General features: G+C 41.1%; 1 protein-coding gene across 4 annotated transcripts; it reads right to left on the reverse strand.

Moving 5' to 3' along the window:
* Positions 1-488: 488 nt before the first annotated feature.
* PLEKHF2 (pleckstrin homology and FYVE domain containing 2) lies at positions 489-21,062 on the reverse strand. Of its 4 annotated transcripts, XM_066178357.1 has the most exons (3): positions 20,978-21,006; positions 20,120-20,171; positions 489-3,747 (listed from the first exon to the last, which is right to left on the reverse strand). In XM_066178357.1, the coding sequence occupies exon 3, from the start codon at positions 3,732-3,734 to the stop codon at positions 2,985-2,987; it is 750 nt and encodes a 249-aa protein (XP_066034454.1). In that variant the 5' UTR covers positions 3,735-3,747; positions 20,120-20,171; positions 20,978-21,006; the 3' UTR covers positions 489-2,984. The 4 variants fall into 4 exon arrangements, with proteins under 4 accessions (XP_066034454.1, XP_066034445.1, XP_066034463.1 ...); XM_066178348.1 differs by lacking the exon at positions 20,120-20,171 and having other exon boundaries at positions 20,978-21,062; XM_066178366.1 differs by lacking the exons at positions 20,120-20,171; positions 20,978-21,006 and adding an exon at positions 20,565-20,715.
* Positions 21,063-21,579: the final 517 nt, after the last annotated feature.

The raw sequence follows: 21,579 nt of genomic DNA on the forward strand, positions 1-21,579 counted from the left end.
ACAAAAAACAAAGACTGCCCATACATAACCACTATTACAGATCTGAAGAGTGCAGCAGTTTTGGGAAAAGTACCGAGTTCCTCTCCTGTTTGATACCTCAAGAAATCTTGTCCCCAGGGGTGGTCTGACAGGACCGAGAACCGAGACCAGAGCGTTGGAGCTGGGCCACTCCAAATGCAGGATCCTCCAGCCTCTTCCAGTGACTGGGACTGTCAGTTCCAGCAACCAACACCAGTCCAACAAAACCCAAACTTTGCAACATGCTTGGTCATACTTCCTTTAAACCGTTCCCTAAGTGCGTAAGTGGCTTCTAAATCCCTAACCCCATTAATTTCAAAATTAGTCTTAAAACTCCTTCTGCAGGCTTATGCTCCCAGTTTACTGAAAGTGAATAAACCTGCTGCTAAACAGCTCGTCAATATAAAAAACAATTGTCCTGTTTTCGCTCATTTTTGAAGGCCCACAGTCAAAGAAAATTAAACACAGGCTTGAAGCTATTCCATGTATTTGTAAATAAAATAACTTGACAGAACAAGATTACAAAGTACAAAATGAGCCCTTTCAGAAAGTTTTAGCTACAAGAGAAGTCAATGTTGAGTCCATTTGCAGATGAAAAATTCCACATCCATGCATTGGTTTGGTTACAGCTTCAGGTGTCAGTGCAGCACAGTGCAAGTTTCATTCACAGATAAAAAGATATATGAAGTAGGTACAAGTACATTCTCAAAATACAGGATGTGATCTAACTCTCAGAAACCCTTTCCCCCACCACCAAAAGGTGCTGAAAAGCAAAACATACAGAAAACAAGGAAATGGAGTCTTTGATATGACAAGTTAATATTTGACAGCTTAAGAAAGAGGAAACAATTGGATAAGGAAGAAAACTATTGTTAGTCATTGGAAGGCATGTATGAGGGAGGTTTGTACTTTGATTCTATAGAAAAATGGAAGCTAGCAAGTCTCCTCTCCTGAAATAGAAATACCAAGAGGTACAAAAAAGTGAACACTATTAACTCAAAGTGCCTTCTCAGAACAGCCCGTTTTCCCTGCTGCAGCATCACCACTCCCTCATCTTTCAAGGAAAAAGTACATGCAACTATTTATTTCCATTAGTCTCTCAATATATACAATCTGGCAATTTTACAGAATCTTCCTGGTCCCAAGTCTGTATCAAAGTGTTTTTCCCTTTGTGTATTTAGTTCCAAGTAGAACAAATACTCCTCAGTGCTTCTAAAGAAAGTCTTATTTTTAGAAATTGTCTAACCTAAAAATACTGATTCAATTTTCACCTGAAGCAATGTCTTGCAAAGTATGAATGTAGAGTGCCTCTCTATAGATGTTAAGTGCATCTTTAACTACCAGAAATCTCATGGAGGGATACAGCTCTGAAGTACTCTGCTAATTCTTATAGAAAAAAATGACTGACACTTTCAGCATACAGAATTGGAGACTAGTGCAACATACAGCATTGATTGTTTATTCAATAAATATTAAACCCAATTATTGCCAACCAAGGCAAACAGTGCAGAAATTGTCATTTAGAGATACAAAAGCTTAACATTTTTTTATAGAAAGTCAGTTGCTACTATATTCATACAACTATTTCATAGAGGTTTTTCTGCTGCAAAATTGAGGTTATCATTATAAAAATACAGAAACATATTTGGGGGTTTAACATGTCTTTGCAAGTGTAATTTTTGCATTTATACGGGAACATGACACTTCTGTATTCAAGAAATTAAAATGAACACTATGATAGAGACAGTTTCTGCACTGACTGTTTCATGATAGTCCTTACATACATCTTTCTTGGTCCTGGGTATACATTTAAAAATGAAGTAACTTGCATCTCACATTTATCCTGAGGTCAGCTGTGTAAAGAGGAAAGCCAGTTTTATAAGGATACTTGCAGGCTTCTTGTTCAAAATATGAGGTTATTTTGAAACAAGCCAATAAAACTCCTGGGGAAAGAAAGAACCCAATACTCTCACCAGTGTTTGAAGGAAAAAAAAATTGTGACATTTTTGGGAATTACTTCCAAAAATATGTAGGCTAGCATACCTAAATGCTGTATCACCCAAGTAAAATTTCAGTATGCATTTGCCAAATTTGAAACTTAGAAACTGTTCTGAAAAGAAAGTATATAAATCCCCACGAAGAATCTTCCTAAGCTTCTCATCTCAAGATCCCAACCTACAACACAACTTCTGCAAGGAGAAAGCTGCTGAAGCCTGTAAGAATCTGCAGAGTCTTCAGCACAGGTGAGGACGTGCCATTTGGGTCCCCATCATCCACCATGAGGTGCAATTACGACCTTGTCAAAGTTCCACTTTGAACACAGCAGTTATTTTCAATAGCACCAACAATTTCCCAGATACCAGCATTTAGGCAAATAGACATAAAACAGGTTTGTTTCTTCCTGAATCAGCACAACTGGTACAAGGCACTGCTTGGCATAGGAAGTAGAAAGTAACAGCAAAACAAGAGTTCCCAAGTTTTGTGACATTTAGGTTTGTACATTGGATGACCTTATAATTAATTATATACCATGGCTACTAAAATAAGATGGTCTACAGGATTAACAAAAACATCACCATTCCATGCATGCTCACAGTTTTCCTCCCTAGATCAGAAAAAAAACCTGCATAACATACCAATGTGAAACTTTAGGAAGTATGGGTTGTTAAATTAAGGAAGTACATTTCATTCTCCAATCTTCCACAAAAGTCTAACCTAGACACAACTCAAGTAAATGAAGTTGGAAAATATTCTGATAACATTTTCACCAGTCTATCCCTGCAGAGGAGAAAAAACCCTATTGTCTAGAGAATTCATAGATTGAGGCACATTGCAGTTGAAGATATTCAGGCATATTTCATGGCTAGAACACAATTTCTCTGAGGAACCTCACTACAGACTTCCCCAAAAGCAGCTCCATATGGTTTGAAACACAACTTGCAACACACGGAAAAAACATTCGGTCCTTAATCGCTACTGTCTTCATCATCATCATCATCAGATACATCATTTAAAGATGACTTAGGTGACTGGCTGTAGGAGTCTGACCTAGCTGACTGACAAGCAGTCATCTCCCCTGTAGAAAGAAGGTCGTAGCAGAAGTCGCAGATTCTCACTGGCTTGGAAGACTGGCTGGGGAGCAGAAACCTCTTTTCTGAGCAGGGCCCGCAGACGACAAAGCCGCACTTGCGGCAGTGGTGGCGGCGGTTCACCGGTGTGAACTTGGCTTTCTGACAGCGCATGCACACCGTGGCCTCCGAGTCTGGTACCCACACTGCTGCGTGTTCATTGCTAGGGGTCTTCCCACTTTTGGAAAGCAAATCAGAAACACACTTATTTATGTGGTTCATCCACTCCGACTTCTCTGTAGCGGTGGCAGCATAAACCGCAAAAGACTTCGTTGGCGTCTTGATAAGCCACCCATTCCGTAAGTCTCCCTCATCCTGGATGGAATCAATAGTGACGTTTTCCAGTGGGATAATGTGCTGTTTATTGTATTTCTTCTTCTGGATGACAATGTTACCATAAACAAGAATGTCGTTGAACAGGAAGAACTGCCTTGCTTTGGGCTTCTTCCTACACAGTTTTGTTAGGACTCCCTCTCCGATCAGAACACGGCCAGGAATAGTCAGGGGTTGACCAGCTGCTCCAAAGCAGTTTTCCACTATACTTATTCTTCTAGTATTTGCTTCGCTGTTTGCCAAGCGATCCACCATCTTTCACAAGTATCTTAAAATAAGAAAAAAAAGTTTGTAATTAGAACAGGACTGATTCAACAGCAAGCAGCCTTCCCCAAGGAAGGTACCAACCCCGCACTTCTTAAAATATCTAACAGGACCTGCTGGCTGAGAGGCATTGACTTGGGCTAGATTTAAATAAGTATTAACACCTAAGAATTTTTAGCAACCGATTAGTCTTTTTTCCAAAAGCAAAAATGTTCTATGCAGCTGACAGCTATCTTTATCACACAGACAGCACCTACAGCATGGCATTTGGGAGCCTCTGGCAACAAACTAGTTCCTCTCTAGTAAGGCTACTGCATTCTGGTTTAATACTCATATTTCTCTGTATATCCTCCTACACCTACTCCAGATAGCAACAGGAAGTATCATCCATCATTTCAAATTCTAATGCTACAAAAACATCAACTTAACTGAGCAGCCTGAAGACCCACATTAGTTTTAACACAACAAACAAATTATATAATTGCTGTTCACATAGGAAACCACACTCCCTGAGCTAGCTCACGACTGCTCATTTTTCCCAGTATGTAAACCACAAATCATGGGCCAAAACCATGAATCTACCTGCTGGAAACATTTTGTACAGGCCACAGCTTGCACCCCCCCACTACATCTGCTTTCATGGGAAACTCTTGAGCCAGGAACAGGGAGTGAGTCACAGCTGGTGGTTCATCACCTGCTTGCTGCCGCCTTCATTTTGCAGGAGTCCCACAGTCCCTCCCTCCCCACCCACACGGACCACATCTGTGTCCATCACATTCAGGCAACCTATGCTGGCAGACCTGCACAGAGGACCTGCCATACAGCTCACAAGTGCTCCTGAGAAAGACTAAGTGACCTGTACCAGCTCAAAGTTTAAAAAAGACTACTTTATGTTTCAGGAAGTGCTAATGAACTGTATGCTCCAATTACAGATTAAAAGCCCCACCTCGTTGTTCCCCAAGTGGCAAATAAGACTTTTTTCTTGTGTGAGATAGCTAAGGCATCCAACAGGGAACTAAAATTAGGAAGTCACTATAGTGATTCATACCTTGGCAAACCACTCTTTAGCCTCTTTTACCCTAGTTTCCCAGGCAGAAGTCTGGCAAAGGCAAATCCTGCCAGTATGATCCAGATCTGCTCCCTTCAAACTCCTTGTGGTACAGCCATGAACCTGACCTGTTGTGCTTGACAGAGCAGTGAGACATCTGGCAGAAGTGAGTACTATGGACAGACTTTCTCAGCAGGCAGAAGACATTCCCCCATGCCTTGCACAGGGCTGATGCTCACAACACCCTCTGCTACAGCCACAGCTTTGAAAGGTGAAGAAGAGCAGAGCAGGAAATTCTCCAGTGCCTTCTACCTGTGCTTTGTGACACAATCCCAGGTTGGGAAGTCCTCTACATCACCTACTTCTTTAGCCTGCACTGCCTGCCATCAATACAGCATCAGCCTACAACCGAGAGGAAACTGGGCTGAAACAAGGCTCAGACTTGATGCTACTCAGACTCCATCACTCTGCTATAACCTGATCCAGGCAATCTTCCTCCTAGGAATCAAAGGACAGATACTTCCTTACAAAATAAGGGTGAAACCTCTCATGAAGCCTCATCTAAATAAGTATGTTACCTGTGATTACACACATCCGCATGCCCAATGTTAAGTATTATTATTGTAAGTTACTGCTTTGAAAGTGTATTTAGCTTCACACTAAGGTAGTTTGACAAGTGATCTTGCACAGATATGTTTTTTAAGCTCAGCACACATTATCTTATATCAAAGTTTGACACTCAAGAGAGAAGAACCTCTAAAAGTTATTTCTCAGCAGTTTTTGAATTTTTTTTACATGCCTCACAGCATTAGCTACTGTAGGTGAGTATTGTATTAACTAGTTTTATGGTTAAGAGAATTACAAAGCCACCGGAACAATTTTCATTGCAGAAGGTGAAGACAAAATACAAACTGCCAAGTAAAAAGCAGTAAAAAGGGAACGAAAAAGAAACTAGGAGCTTTTTATATGTGTACTTGCTGTTGTCATAGGCTCCAAAATCAAATTCAGGTGCCTGACTGCTGAAGCCCAGGATCTGGAAGGACAGTTAATTCCCATTAACTGCCCAATAACCATTCCCATCCAGCAACATACAAGAATTAAACAACCTCTGCAAGCATCAATCAAAACTGAACAAGCAGCTATTCAAACTTAAAAAGCAAGGCCTCAGTCACTTGGTCAATCCAAAGTTATTTAGTAATTCCCTGTTCGCCATAAAGTGGGAAAAAGGACATCAGTCATCAGAATGCAAAGGGGACAGCCCAGAAAAGACACTTTTCTACAGGTAGAAATCAACATGTACTACTTATGAACTTACACTTCTACGCAGATTATCTACAAATTACAGTAAGTTAAATGCTTTTGGTAGTGCACAGGGGGAACACTACTCCCACCTCACCCCCACAAACACAACCACACTGCTGGGTTTCAGCGAGGCAAGCTCTGGGTGTGAAGTCACAGCCACCTGTAGGAAGCAGACCCTGCCCCACAGCTCCGACTCAGCCACTCTGCACTCCCTGCCAATAAACTGCAAACTCGGTTCAAGGCCACTGCAAAAGCTTTCAAAATACAAGTCATTGGGAGAGGAAAACAAGGGGAGGAAAAGCTAAAGGTTTCAATTAACTGTTCCCTAGGACAATTTAAGAGAAAACAGCTCTAACCAGGATCGTTTAATAATCATCATGGCTTGAAACCAAGTCACATGGCTCCAGAACTTGTGCTGAAGACTGTATTGCGAGCATGTTGTGAAAATAGTAATAACGAAATGGACCTTAAGTAAAAATCCTGGCAAAGTTAAGGACTATTAAGAAAAGACATGATAAATCCCCTCTCTTCTAGATTGAAACTTTTTCCTGTAATGGACAGCATTCCCACCTGCCAGCCTCAAGGCCCTAGATGCCAGAGACTGCTGCGGCCAATTCCACCTTTCCAAGGTATTAATTGTATTTTCCACACTATCAGATTGGACTTTTTATAATAAGCACTCAGATATTTTTCTCATGAGTTTAAAAAAATCCATCTGAAATCCTATGCACACTAATGCTCATACACCTTCATTAGCCTTTTCTGAGTAAGGAAATAAGTTCAGAAATGGATGGGAAACTACACAAAATACATGCTGATTATAAGTAATCGTGAAACATGACAAAAATAGACCAGAAATACAAGAGAAGACATCCCAAACTCACAGGCACCTCTTCCTGTCAGAAGCACAGTGACCAAGGAGATTGAAATCAAAATATTGCCTGGACATGCAAAGGAACTTTTAACCCCAAGATGTGACAGTCCAAAACCAAAGTTATCAATACCCAGTCTTTAAAACTTACCATCTTGTCTTAAAGCATATTCAGACCAGCTGAGAGACAGCAGATCATCATACCCTGGAACTGGGTGGCAATATCCTCCTCTCTTCCAGATAAACTTTCTTGTGAACTTTCTACTGTTGGCCACCACGAGAAGCAGATACTGGATTACTGCCCTGAAGATGCAAGATCTCAAGACCTGATCAAACAAAGTGCTTCCTGAATAATGGCAAATTGCTGAAAACATGCCCAAATCCTTCCCCAAGCAAGTGAGGAATTAACCAGAACCACAGGCTTCAAAAAAAAAGGTTAGACAGCTACACTTAAGGGGAGACTATCTTATACACAGTCTCATTTTATGGATGCTGTGAAATCAAAAACCTCAAACCTATTATTCAGACTTTTATCATATTTTACTAATTTCACACTTCTGGCACACAAACTCCTAAAAGTCCTGAGGCTGTTATGCAAAGAGGACTCCATTTGTGACGGACTGATGGTCCTCACAGACAGCAGATTCATTTGCTGTGTCCAGAGGCAGCACAGTACTAGCTGCTAGTCAAAACATTACCAAAAAACCAACCAAACAAACAAACAAAAAACCAACCCAAAACAAACCAAAAGAACACAAACAGATCACTTTGTAAGAAAAGCAGCTACATAGAGCTACATCATAAGCAGGGTTTAGCAGCCTTTCCAAATAAATCTCAACTCTCAAAACGCTGCAATACCTTAAGTTTGTCCCTCACACACACGCTCTTAGTGAGTACCTTTTATGATGAAAATGCTAGGCAAAGGCTTTCATTTTCATGGCACCTGTTTAAAGGTGACAAAATATTTCATGACACGGAAAACCTCAACTCTTATACATTATAAAGAACCGTCTTTAACAGTTCAGTTATTTCCACTTTAATTCACATGAAGCTTCTAGATAAATAACAATTCTGTTATCAAGATATCAGGATCTTCTTGCCTCCCTTATTTCAGTCCAGTTTTACATTTGTATCCTGCTGGCGACAACAATCATCTTCAATGTGATCAAACAGACACCACTGAAATTTCTGAAGAACTAACAAGTTACCCACTTACCTAAAACACAATCCATGTTGAGGAAGTCACCCACTTAGTACAGTTATTAACATTCCAAACTACTGCATCAGGAAAATAATTCTATTAGGGTTGCTGTGCACTGACAAGTCACTTTGTACATATCTTTTTGCCACCGTATCCTGGAGACCAAACCAATGATCTCCCAGGAGTCAATGCTTCAACAGGTCTTATTTAAACCAGAATGTTTATTTTATATGCTGGCTCTGCTTGTGATAGTGGCCAGACTAAACTGCACAGAATTGCTGCAGCTGAGGACAGACATAAGGAGTCAACTAAAAAGAATGCAACCCTGACTGACATAGTTACACCCAATTCAATGCTGACAGAAAACCTTTCTACTAGTACATCAGCACTGTAGCAGTCAGCATTAGCACCATAAGCAGAACCACAAATAACAAAGGTGTTGGAGGGGAGAAATGAGATTTAAAAAGCTGTTATGGCACAGTGATGCATACAGCTCAGCACAAAAACATTTCCTCACCCCAGCTCAGTGCACACTACCATTCCAACCAGCATTCCCTTCAGGCCGTAAGACGGGCACAAAGGGTGTGCAGGAGAGAGAAACAAACCAAATTCTGAAGTTTCCTCAGCAAGACAGCAGAACTGGCAGTGTTCCATTACTCCTGGTTTGGGCAAGAACAAATCAAGTCCAGTGTACAGTCCCTGCTAACAAATGTTAATTAATAAGCATCTAATTTTTAGTATTATTTTTCTTCAACACTCTTCAAGGGAGAAGAATATTACTGGCCTTGTTAGAATTGTCAGTTCATCTATCATCATCTTTGCAATTAGCTATTAGGCTGTTAACAACTACTTTTAACACATTGCCTTAATACAAAACAGGCAGTCTGTATGTCTCAGAGCCATGGTATCAGGACACAGGCAGCTTATCCATTCCTACCAATATACATAGTTAAGGTGACAGCTTTAAAGAAAAAAAGAAAAAAGCATATTTAAGCTGCTGCAAAAAGCAAAAGAGCTCAGAACTAATCACAGAGAGGCCCATCCAGTCCTAAAGCAGCAGCAGGATCCTGGATGTTTCAAAGCCAGATTCAGTAACACAAGTTCAATAAAAAAGTGCCACTAACCACACCACCAGAATGGATGAAGTGAGATCTAGACATTGCACTGAAGCAAATGTAGGGAAAAAAGCCAGAAATGGAGGAGGACAAAATAGAATAAAGACAGAAAAGGCAAAACCAGCAGGTCTAAATCAAAGCATGTTATATCTTGCCACCCAATAAACTTCTAAATAATTATCCAATTGTCATAGAGAGCCCTTGTTCTCACACCGGCACATACAACATCAGCAACTATGCTACACCACATACATTCAAATTAACCAATTTTCCTTCTTACCTAAAGCTAGCATACATGCTTCATAAAAGTTTCTAGTCAGAATCATTTAATAGCAGGCAAAAGTTACAGGTTTTATCATGTTTGACTCCACAACTTGAAGGTTCTGACTAAAACAGAAATTTCAAACAGAAACTCATTTTGCTTTATTATACTTAAATCACATAAATTAAACATATATGAAAGGTACAGAAGATGAAAAAAAAATTTTTTGCAAGACAGAAACAAGCAAATTGTAAAACCAGAGACAGACAAGAACTATCTGCAGACCAGATATCTAATGTGCATTAAATGACTGGTTTGTAAAATGACTCATTATTTGGATCCACAGAGAAAAATATCACACTCTCCCTAAAAAGAGTGAATCAAGCAGAATCAGTCATTTAGTTACATGGGAGTTTTTTAATAACAGGTTTCAAATAATTGTTATATATTATATTACCACATTAGACTCATACAGTTTTCCTCTTGCACTTTACCTATGCAAAGAAGACAGGCTAATTCAAGTCACAGCTGCGTAAACACCAGCAATTAAAGTACCCAGAACTCTCATACATCCCTCACTTAAAGATCTGTCTGAAACAGTAATATCACTACTTTTTGTGGACAAACTTCCAGCTATAAAAGCTTCTCAGTACTATAATACAGTATGCTGACCACTATCAATATTATATACATTGCTCTTAAGAGCAACATCTGACATTTTGCACTACTGCCAAGAAAAACACAAGTGTAAATTCCTGAAGTGCAACCTGGTTAAGGAAACTTATCCATGTTTAACACGCTGGAAATAGTTTTAGTGTGGAAAATTGCTGAACTGAAAATATGCACAGCAGATCTGATACAAGTGAGAAGACAAATCAGCATGTTTTAAATCTTACTTAAGCCTCACTAGTTACACCTCCTACCCTGCATCCTTCAGTACATCCAGAGAAGGATGATACTGATGCTTGTCCTGGTTGGCAAAATTGCATTTTCTATGGACTTACATCTCACCAGCTGTGATCAGAATCCAAGCATTCATGCACAAGCCACCTTTATGGTCCTTGACAGGTAGTGCCAATAACAACAGCTGGATTAAACATAATACAGAAAGAGACATTTAATTAAATTTTAATTCTATAGTTCAGCATATTAAATACTGAGGAAAATGAAGTGCTAAGTATCCATCAATCCATTTTTAATTTATTAGTATTTCATTCAATTGTCTACAGTTATTTAAATACATCTGTAACAATTAAATGATAGCTTTTTTAGTATTAATTATGTATTTGCATTATTCACCAGTTGCTTTTTATAAAACAGTAAAAAGACCAAATTAAGCATAAAGTTAGGTGAAATCAAAAAAAATTTCACCGACAAAAATATTATGTTGACAGGAGATATGGGTATGACAAATGTTTTCTAAAGGTCTTAATCACTGCTAAAAGCTGACACAACAGCAACAACTAAACGCCTGTCCTCTGCTGGAGCTAGCAGGGTGCTATTTAAAACATAAGACAACAACTGCCACTTAAAGAGAAGTACAGCTTCTAACAAGCAGTTCTCTTCATGATTCTCTTCAAAAAAAGTATTCTCCAGACTGTTGTATTTAACAAACAGTCTTGCTATCACTGTCATAACCAGCTGTTAAGGATATAGAGGATAACCCTGATAATATATCAAAGATGGATCAAGCACAACAAAAAGCTTCATCACAATACTGAAAAGAAAGAAGAGCAGAGATATTAAAGAGATTTTATCAAGGTAGAGATGATAGCAGGAAATGAGTCAGTAAGATTCCTCTGAACTTCAGCATAGTCTTTATCCAGATAATCACTTTTGACTAACCTGTTTAATAGCCGTAGTGTTCAGAAAAGTACTCAGAGTGGGACAGAAACTTTGACTTGATTTACAGGCAAAAAAAAAGCCCAAACAATCTTTTCCTTATGGTAATGTAAGCTGTTCAATCTTCAAACCATTGCCCACACCTTTAATAAATATTGGTAAATATTTAAAATAAATAAAGCCAAAAAAGCTGCAAGATAAAACACTAGAAAAAATGATGGCAGAATCAAGGCTGCTTCAGATTACAGATGCAAAGATGCTTGTAACAGTTTCATCTGAACACTGTAAAGAAACAGTGTAAGCAGCAATCAGTAGCACACTGGCAGGAAAGAGGGTGTTACTGTGGACACCTCCCCCAAGTCTCATTTTGTGACTCGAATGATTTTTAGGATTTTCTATATGAATGCATTTTTTTCTCCCCTCCATGAAGACACATCTTCCTGCATTGTGCAAGCCTGTGGAGGAATGGCTCCAGTGAGGGGAAACACAGATTAGCCAACTCACCCCTTACTGGTACACCCAGTATGACCCAGCAGCCTTAAGCCTTCATTTGTCTCAGAACCTGTTGGCCAACGCTGCGGCATCAACCACAGAAACCATGCCGGAAACATGTTAACAGCAACCACATTACTCCACACTGTGCAGCCTGTAAATGTTCTGCCTCGGCAAAACTTTAGAAACTCGCAGATTATTTCTGAGTCCAGCATATAGTCATGTCCAATTCACCATGAAAGTCATGAAAGCAAATCCATGCATTTGTCTGGTTGGATGTCATCATAAACCTGTAATTACTATAATGAACCATATGAGAGTTCATACAAACTATAATGAACTGTTTTGTTTTTAACTGTTGCACATGACTGCCACAAGTCAAATCCCAATAAAATTCTTCTTGAAAGTAGTGTAGAAATTCTTGTTTTAACTGGCTAACATCTTATAGTTCAGTATTTCTTTCTATAAACTGCAGTAATTTTTGTATAATCTAATTTTTATCTTAAAATCAAAGGCTCTTCCTTCATTTTAGCTAACCAGTTGTATAATAATTGCTCATATAATGTAAATAATTCTAATGCATAACAACAACAAAAAACCTCACTTTATTATCAAACCTGCACAGCACGTGCATTGCTTTTCAAGTTTGCATTATCCAAATGAGTTAGGAATTCCTGGGTTAGAATTGCCCAGAAAGGCCAATTCTATCATCAGAATGGAGATCATTTCTAGGTAGATGTTTCAAGATGTATGACCTCATATTCCCTAACCTACTCAGAAAGCTCATTTGGGTACAGAAAGGTATTTTTAGCAAAAGACTGTTTATTTTGCCAAGCAGCATATGTATTAGCACAGCAAGAGCAGAGCAAAGCTGTTTTACTGTCCAGGCTACTCTGCTGAACAATTACCACACTTCCTGAGTTGCTGGGTGCAGGCAAAACCATCTAAGTTTTACACATTAGCTCCTTACAAGGTTTGGCACTTAACACCATAAACCTCAGCTGGAAATAGAACACCAACTTAACCTGCTTGTAAACAGAAAGGCCAACTCCCACATCCAGAAGAGTTATAATGCTACATAATCATAGGGGAGACACAAAGAAAAACAAAGGCATGTGGAAGAGGGCTGTCCCACCAGACATGTCTGGTCTGTTTTAAACCTGCCCTGCACGAAGGATGAGAGGAACCACCTCGGCCACAAGGCCACGTGCAGGAAAGGCAGCACCCCTGCTCCAAGCAAGAAACATGTGGCACCCATGAAAGAGACAGAGAAATCCAGAATTGCTGAGTTCAAAGCTGCTCCCACTATCTTCCCCTGCCTGGAGAAAACACGAAAGATGGAAACACAAGCAGTACTAAAGGGTTTGTAGCACAGGGAAGTACATGGTCAAGAGGCCTCAATGCACTCCTAGGCCAATTGGAAGGGGTTGTATTTCCCTTCCGTCCCCTGCTGCACTGAAAGCCATCCCTGAATGTCTCTTAGGGGAGAAGATACCACACTGCAGAAGTCCAGGAGGAACATTCTTGTAAGAGGTCCAGCTTTTTAATGAAATCAGCTGCTTATTACCACTGTCAGGCTTCTATTTACAATAAACCATGGTAGCTGGTATTGCTTTTGTCTTCTGGCATGAGAGAGTTGCTGCTAGGAAGAAACACAATTTTCCAACCCCCACCTGGTAGTCAGGGGTTGGAGCAAACAGAGCAACTATCTAAACTAACTTCCATGTGTCCTTACCTATCGCTTGATAAGCTGAGCATTTCCCAAGCACCTACACATGCTTACACTGCTTTGGTGTAACTTCAGGAGCTAAGGTGCTGCTACATTCAGATGTGGAAATTTGTAACGCTGTTCAGAATATGAAAGAGGAGGTGGCCAGCATGAACATGTGGAATAGGTAGAATTAAAGGAATCATTAAAAAAGCAATCAAACAAAAAACATACACAAAAAAACCCCTGAATTCCCTGAAAGCCTGAATTCTGCAGAGATGAACAAGGAGGCCTGATCCACCATGACTAGTGCTCAACTTTGACAAACTCTTCTCTCAAAGCACAGAAAGCAAGATAAAGGCAGCTACAGGCACAGCAAATACTTGCAGCTGTCAGCATACTCCAACAGGGATAAGTAAAAAAAGCTGATATTTGTATACCTAAAAATTATGTATTCATAAACTATATAACACAAGTGTGCCCTTTAAAATTAATTAACAAACAACTGACTAAAAAAAGTCCAGTATTCAGATCAAATTTCTGTTGTCATTGGAAAACACCTAAGTATTTTGACTTGCCATTTGTATTTAGCAGCATTAGCAGTGGTTTAGCTTAATTTCTGGTGCTAGCAAATGGCATCTTTCATCTTAACCAAAGCACTGGGGACATACACCAGAATATAGTTTCAAAATCAATTTCCACAGATCTAAAGTCCAGAAAAGCTCAAGTTCCTTCTGAAGTTCTCCACAATTCTGAGTAGATAAAAGACATCAGAAGAAACACAGACAACAGAACAACATCTTCAAAATGTGCCTGAAGAGTCAAGAGCAGAGGACAGTAGCCTGGGATCCTGCATCACCTCAAGAAGCTCCAGGAGACACAAACCCCCATCTGCTGGGTCGCTGCCTAAAGGATGACTTGACCTGGCAGCGATACCAAATACTGGGATGTATTTTTGTGTTTACAATTTAATGTTTCCCTACTCCAACTGTTCAGTTCTTTGGAGAGTCCTTACTCTCCAGTTTGGCAGCAAGGACGTACCCCTCCCTTCCAGGCCTGGACAGGCGCCAGGTGTGCCCCTCCCATCCCACACACTGCTTTTCAAGGAGCAGCTTCACTGGTGAGAGCCCACTGTGGCAGCACCGGGCCACACATCTGGCCAGCTGGGCTAGCAAATTACTTGACAGATATACACACTTACCATGAAATGGACATTGGGAGAGAGACATGGGGGGAAAAAAAAAAAATCAGTCAAAATGACCTGACCAATTTCTGAGCAAGCTACATCCTGCTTCAGCTTTGTCAACCCAGCATAACAAAGAGAAGCCGCTGCATCAACATTTTAAATTTTAGAAAAGACCTATTTAAATTCTTTTGAGGAGGGGACACAGCATCATTAGTATAGAAAAACACAGATCCAGATGCAGCTGTTCCACAAGAACTATTGCCAAATCCATCTTGCAAGCAATTTTCCAAAACCAGATTGGCTGTGTGGTTTGTTGTTTTTATGGATTATTACAGCACACATGGAGGCAACTTGTTAATGGCTACCCAGACCGTCTCTCAGTCAATGTGAAAAAGAGGATTTGGTTTCCAGTGACTGAAGAAAGTTGTATTTTTCAGCATGCTTTTTGCAGAACCTATAACTGACAAGTACAAAACATTTACAGAAAGATCTCCATGTATCTGTAAGACACAAGTATACATTAAAAACAGCACCTCCTGAATCTCAGGGCATCGGCTTGTTTTAGCACCTGAGAACTACCAGACCAGCTACATGTTCCAAAGAGCTTCAGCAAGTTCACAGACTTTATTTTTCCTTTTTTTTTTTTTCCCACAAATGCAAACCTGTGACACACCAGCCTGTTCACTGGCTCATGTATCTTAAACAAGACAGTGTTAAAAAATATAAAGCTTTCTGTTTTAAGTTTTCTTTGGTTCACTTTTATTACCATTATGAGAGAAGTTATTGACTTCACTAACAGTCTAACAAGGACTAGAGGACAGGTAATAATTCACAGCATGACCAAACTAGAGAGGTTACCAAGTAGTCGGAGCCTGATGAGAGCCATTAATTTTCTACAAAGTACAACAACACAAAAGGACTTTCAGTTTTAGCAAGCCATGTTTTAAAAGAGAGCAAAGTTTTCCCATGGAGTCTCACAATTTACAAGCACAGCAACATAACATCATTGCTATTTCATTTTTATTACATTGATTTTTTTTCACCTGCACGTGTTCTTTGAATCCTGTGATAGGAAAAGAAGATGCCACAACAAAGAGGTTTCTTATACCAGCCCAGTAATTCTAAGCAATTCCACAAAACTAAACAAGACACAAGCCAAGTAACAACATTCAACCTTCTCTTCCCTGAGCAGGTGCAAACATCTCAACTTTCTTCTGCTCCTGACCCACCTAGGCTAAGAAATTTCTGCTTCAAGAGGTAACCTGAATAATACATTGTACTGTAGAAATACTTTCAGGAGGCCAGGCAGTTGATTACTACCTAACATAACCAGACAAAACAGTGCTACAGCACATCTCCAATACTACAGTAGAAAAAACAGAATATACAGACATACGGAACTCTTTCGAATTCTTCACTACTTAATTAAAAACGCTCCAAGGAACTTCTACCAGACAAAGGACAAGTATGACTGGCTGCAGGGAATCCTTTTCCTACCATTTAAAACCACTGAAAGAAGTTGCCCAAATTGGTACCAAAAATGGCTCATGCCCCAGTAACCACATGCAGGGCTGGCATCAGGAGATTCCAGAGGCACAGGCAGCTGAAACACAGCTTAGGGCTTGGAATCAAACTACATGTGTTTTTCAGCAAGCTTGACAACACTGAAGTGCTGCAATTGTGGACCTGTCACTGCTGATCCCCAGCAATATTTAAAATATATTTAGCCAGCATTATTTAAAAACATATAAGCCAATACCCCAAGTGTTGAATTCTCTTCCTGAGCAAGGGACATAAGACCTTTCTTACACCAAATGCTGCTACCTGGCAACAGACACATGGATGAATAGTGAAGGTGTAGAAAACCAACATCTGATAGCTGTTAATAAAAGCCACAAGGAAAGCTTTAACAATGATACCATAAATAAAATTTGTCAATCTTCAATGCAACCAGCTTTTCAAACATAACCTGTGTGTTAAGAGGGCACTTGCCTCCATGTTGTTAACCTAGATCAGAGAGAGGGGTGGAGGGGGAACTAATCACTGTCACACAGCTTTCAGAACAGAAATACACTGAAAATCACTCTCAGAAGTTTTACATTACCAAGTATTGACAGCTAAGGCAAGAGAAATTTAAAGCACAAAAAGAATGGTAAAAACAAGGAGTTATTTCCTGAAAGAACTCCTTAATCACAACAGCTTACTGTAGGTGAAGGCCTTCCTGGGCAATGCATTCACTAGCCCTTTCCCCTTTCACTGCTTGTCAGATGTGCTTGATTTATTTTAGTTACATGGGAAGCAACTGGAGTCCAGAATATCTAGAGGACAATTGGAAAACTGCACAAAGGTTTGCACTGAAGTTAAGCTGCACGAGGAAGATGCTGACAACCTGAACAGCTGCGTGTACGGCACACTGTTAATTTGGTTAGCAAATTCCGTGTACACTTTAGAAATGCAGATGTCAAAGAACATGCTGTAACTTTTCCTTTTTCAGAAGGCATACTAAGTGCTTAAAAGCAAAATGGTTACCTCTAGATGATATGCTGGAGGCACAAGAAGCATTTACAGAAAGCAAAAGCTGCTGATACAAAGATCATATTTACCACTATTTAGCAGCCCCCTGTGCCTGTTTGAATCAGTAAAATTTCTCAAGAGATTGCCTCTCAACACAGTAACTAACAGCTTGCATGTCATCTTATTACATTCACCCACATTCCTACAACCCCCATTTCACTGGGGGTTGGAGGGCAGGGGGATGTTGCAAGAATATTCCTGTATTTGAAATCTATAACTTTCAGCTAGTTTTTTTTCTCCTTTTACAGTCTGTTGAATGCCAAAGTCCTGCTACATTACATACACAATATGCTGAACACTGTTGTACTGTAAAATAAAATGATGTGAAGAGAAAAAATAGAAAGTCACTCCTGTTTCATTTTTTAAATTCTTAAATTATTTACAATCACTAAAAAGCTAAAAAACAAAACAAAAAAAAAGAAAATCAAAACATGATTATGTCCAAACAAGGAATACTCTTATTAAAGCAACTAAAGTCATGCAACTAAACTAAAACATGTGCATTTCTGATGGTGTAGCATCAAAGTGGCAGGCTGAAAAACATGCAGTACTCTTCAATAATACCTCTGCACAATAATATTTATTTTCATAAAAGGAGCATCTTTGTCCTACAACTCTCAATCAAACCACTTCTCATGTGTACAGACTCATTTATGTCAACCAGGCTACTCTTGCAGCCCTGAATTTCCAGGACTCTGCTTGCTAATACCATCGTTTCTTCCAGTTCATGGCAACAATAAAAAAATCTTTAGTAAATATATTCCACCAAGACTATACAGAGTAGTTTTTCACTCCCCTGAACTATAAAAACAAGTCCTCCAAAGAATCATGAAGACAGAAGTTATCCTACAACAGCAAACCTGGCACTTGCTGCATTAGGGAGAAAGTTTTAAATAGGTGTTTCTATTTCAGAAATCCATATTTGCCTGTATGTATTATCTTTTGGAACAATCTCCAGATTATCACACTTTCATCCAAATACTGAATTAATTCATGAAAGTAGTAAAATATATAAGCATAATCTATAATTAAAAAAAAAACCCACAAAAATTAAATGGAAAAGTAAGCTTGAATATTAACAGAGCTTGAAGTCAGTCACAAACATACCTTTACAATTTGAGGCTGCAGAGAGTAAGGCTTCATCTCCTAATACAAAATCAAGAATTTAAATTCCTTACCTACTATCATCTAAGAATCATATCCATTGTTAATACTGGGATCTCCTTATCTGACATCATCCATTAATAAGTGCACTTTAGGAAGAAAAACTGGCATGCCATTTGTTTGCTAGGACACCACTTCCAACATTTTATCTAACATACATTTTCAGAAAATCAGGTCTGCAAGTACTAAAAAATTCAACTCTGGCTTATCTATGTGCCATGCCTTGCCCCTAAGCTTTCACTTAAACACCTCCAGCCCTCTTAGGTGAGGACAAGCCACTAAAAACGCTGTAAGTGTATGAAACCAGCGTTTGTACTCTGCCATAATTGCTCTCATGGAGCTTTTGGCAATGCTCTGCCATATCATGCCTCACCTGAAATTGCAGTTCCATCTCTTTACTGCTCTGAAACTATCCTGCATCCACTAACAGTGAAACTTAGAAGCCACCATACCTTTTGAATCTAGCAAACATTTTGCCAGTGATAGTTTTTGTAAAGGGCTTTAGGATACTATGGATAGATCCTTCTGTCACTCTGGGCACATGACTAATTACTAGTTAAATCTCAGCCCTTGATTTAAGGGAAACAGAACAAAGCTCTAGCTCAAAAATTATTTCATCACTGTATCTAATGAAAATTTGCTTCTAGGTGAAAAGATGCTACTCTCTAACTACATAATACAACAGAGGAAACTGAACTAGCTTCTCCAGCTAAAAATTTCTACACACCAGTTTTCATTTTGGATTTAAGGGACTTGCTCTGTGTGGGCTTCTATGTGGAGCAAAACTCAGACACACCAAACAGCACACAGCTGATCTGCCTTCAGAAGCAGGAATCTGGGATTCAGGCACACAACACTTCACTTCCACTGCTGTTTTCAACAAAATTGGTGGCACTAAAACCCTAGGGAAAGTATTATTTAAGAAACTGTGCTGATACAAAAGACATTTAACAACAGTGGGATTCCTATTACCTACTGGGATTAGTCAACAGTATTGAGATTAGAGGCTAAAAGCAAAAGCACTGCCTTCTGAGCTAAAGGATTCCATTCTGCATGCTGATGACTGCACACAAAGCAATTAATCTGTAGGATCTCAGCACCGATACACTGCTGTCTTTAAATACTTCCCTTCTTTCAGACATGCATTCCTAAAATAATTCAATATACAAGCATCAGAACTTAAGATCTGAATATTTCAGTTCTCCTTAGTTCAGCAGAGAAAGAGGAATTTGCAGTCTCAATTCTGAAGCAGATTCCTGTGTTGTGGGTCTGGTTTTAGAGTCACTTTGCCAACTGTATTAACCTCATCTGACCTTAAGCTGTTAGGCTCATCGAAGCTTCAGATATATAGTGTTTCTCAAACAAGCATCAACCCTTTCAGTAACTCTTAGCACAGCCTGACGACAGCCTGAATTAGAACTTAATGATGCGTCTGGAACTGTTCCCATCTATTCAGCCAAAAGACAATCCTTGATCTCTGGTTAAGGACGTAAAAGGTCCTACTGGTTATCAACAACCATTGTACTGACGCTCCATGTCAAAACTCGAGTTACAGCTATCTCCCTTCGTAGGGACAAAGCCGATGCAGGACGTGCTGCTCAGCGGACTCACCCATCGCTTTCTTGCCGTGATGAGCAGTTTTGCCATTTATAAACATCGGTGCCTATGAACATAAGTATTTCGAATGAGGCGAGAGGAAAAACATGCGGCTGGCTGTCTTTTCTCGAGCTACTTTCAGAGAACAGCTTATGAGCCATACGTATCTCTGGCAGACCAGCTACATTCCCCTCAAAACAGGCGAATTTCATAGAGAAAAAAATGAGCACCTTATGCTCGCAGCCGCACGATTCGCGGTTCCGCTGGTTTTTCACCACAGCGTCAACACTTTTCCGGCGACTCGCTCCGAGAACGACACGGAGTTTCACGGGACGAGCGAAGGGTCGGGGGAGCGCGGCCCCGCCAGCCCGCCGGGGCAGGAAGCGCCCTCCGCCCGTCCCGTCCCGCCGCCTCACGGCGCCTCGGCGGAGTCACGAGTCGAGGAGTTTCGGGCACTTACGTAACGCCGCGGGGCCGCCGCCGTTGTTGTTTCTCCCCCTTTCCGAAGGCGAACTCGTTTCCGAGAGCCCCCAAATCCCTCAGTGCCCTGGGACAAGCCAGCGCCCGCCGCCGTCGCTTCCTTCCCCGGGTCCTTCCCGCCCCACCGCCTCCCTCCCTGTCGGCGGGACGCGGCACTGCCCCAACCCCGCGGCGGGACAGCGGAGCCCAGCGCCGCCTCCCGCCGGGAAGCTCCTTCCCCCCCAGGCAGCCCCCGGTTCCCAACATGGCCGCGGGAAAGCGACCGGAGTCCCGGCGCAGAAGGGTTCCGCGACGAAAGTTTCCCTCTCGCTCCCCGGCCGGCCCCGGCCCCGACCCGACCCGACCCGATCCGATTCCCGGCTGCCCGGAACGCGGCCGGACGGCGCTGCTCACCCGGTACAGCCCGCTCCAGCCGCCGCCTACCCCGCTCGCCGCACGGCCGCGGTCATACACCCCGCGCCGGGGGACGGGCTCCGGGACACCGCCCGGCGGGGCGGGGCCGCCGCCATCTTGGGCGGGAAGGACTGGCGCCTGAGCCCCGCGCTGTCCGGAGAGCCGCCCTGAGCGGGGAGGGAGGGCAGCGGGCGGCTGCGCCGATCCCGACCCGCGAGTGGCACCTCGTGGGAGAGGGATACTCCAGGCACGAGACCTGCCTCCTGCGGTTTTTTTAAAGACACAGAATGTGTCCGTTCTTTGTGGACGATCGCGGGTTTATGCTCGCGGCCGTGGCTCTAAGTATCCTCGTCCGGAGGTAATTCAGGATGGGCTTGTCTTTAACCACCTCTGTCTACACAGCATATGGAAGGGAATTAGTTACATAGTCTGAAGAGTTGCTGGTCAGCGTGGAGAAAGGATGGCAGGTCTGCTAGAAGGGCTCCCATCAGAAACACTGTTAACACAAGGAATCCCTTCTACCTTCTGTGTCAGAATGTTTTGTGTGTACGTATCGAGTCATCCGGTATTTTCCAACTCTAGCCGGCCGCTCGGCAGCTCAC

This window comes from Chamaea fasciata, unplaced genomic scaffold (assembly GCF_029207755.1).
Source record: "Chamaea fasciata isolate MVZ Bird 193981 ecotype frontalis unplaced genomic scaffold, bChaFas1.0.hap1 SCAF_1, whole genome shotgun sequence".
NCBI lineage: Eukaryota > Metazoa > Chordata > Aves > Passeriformes > Sylviidae > Chamaea > Chamaea fasciata.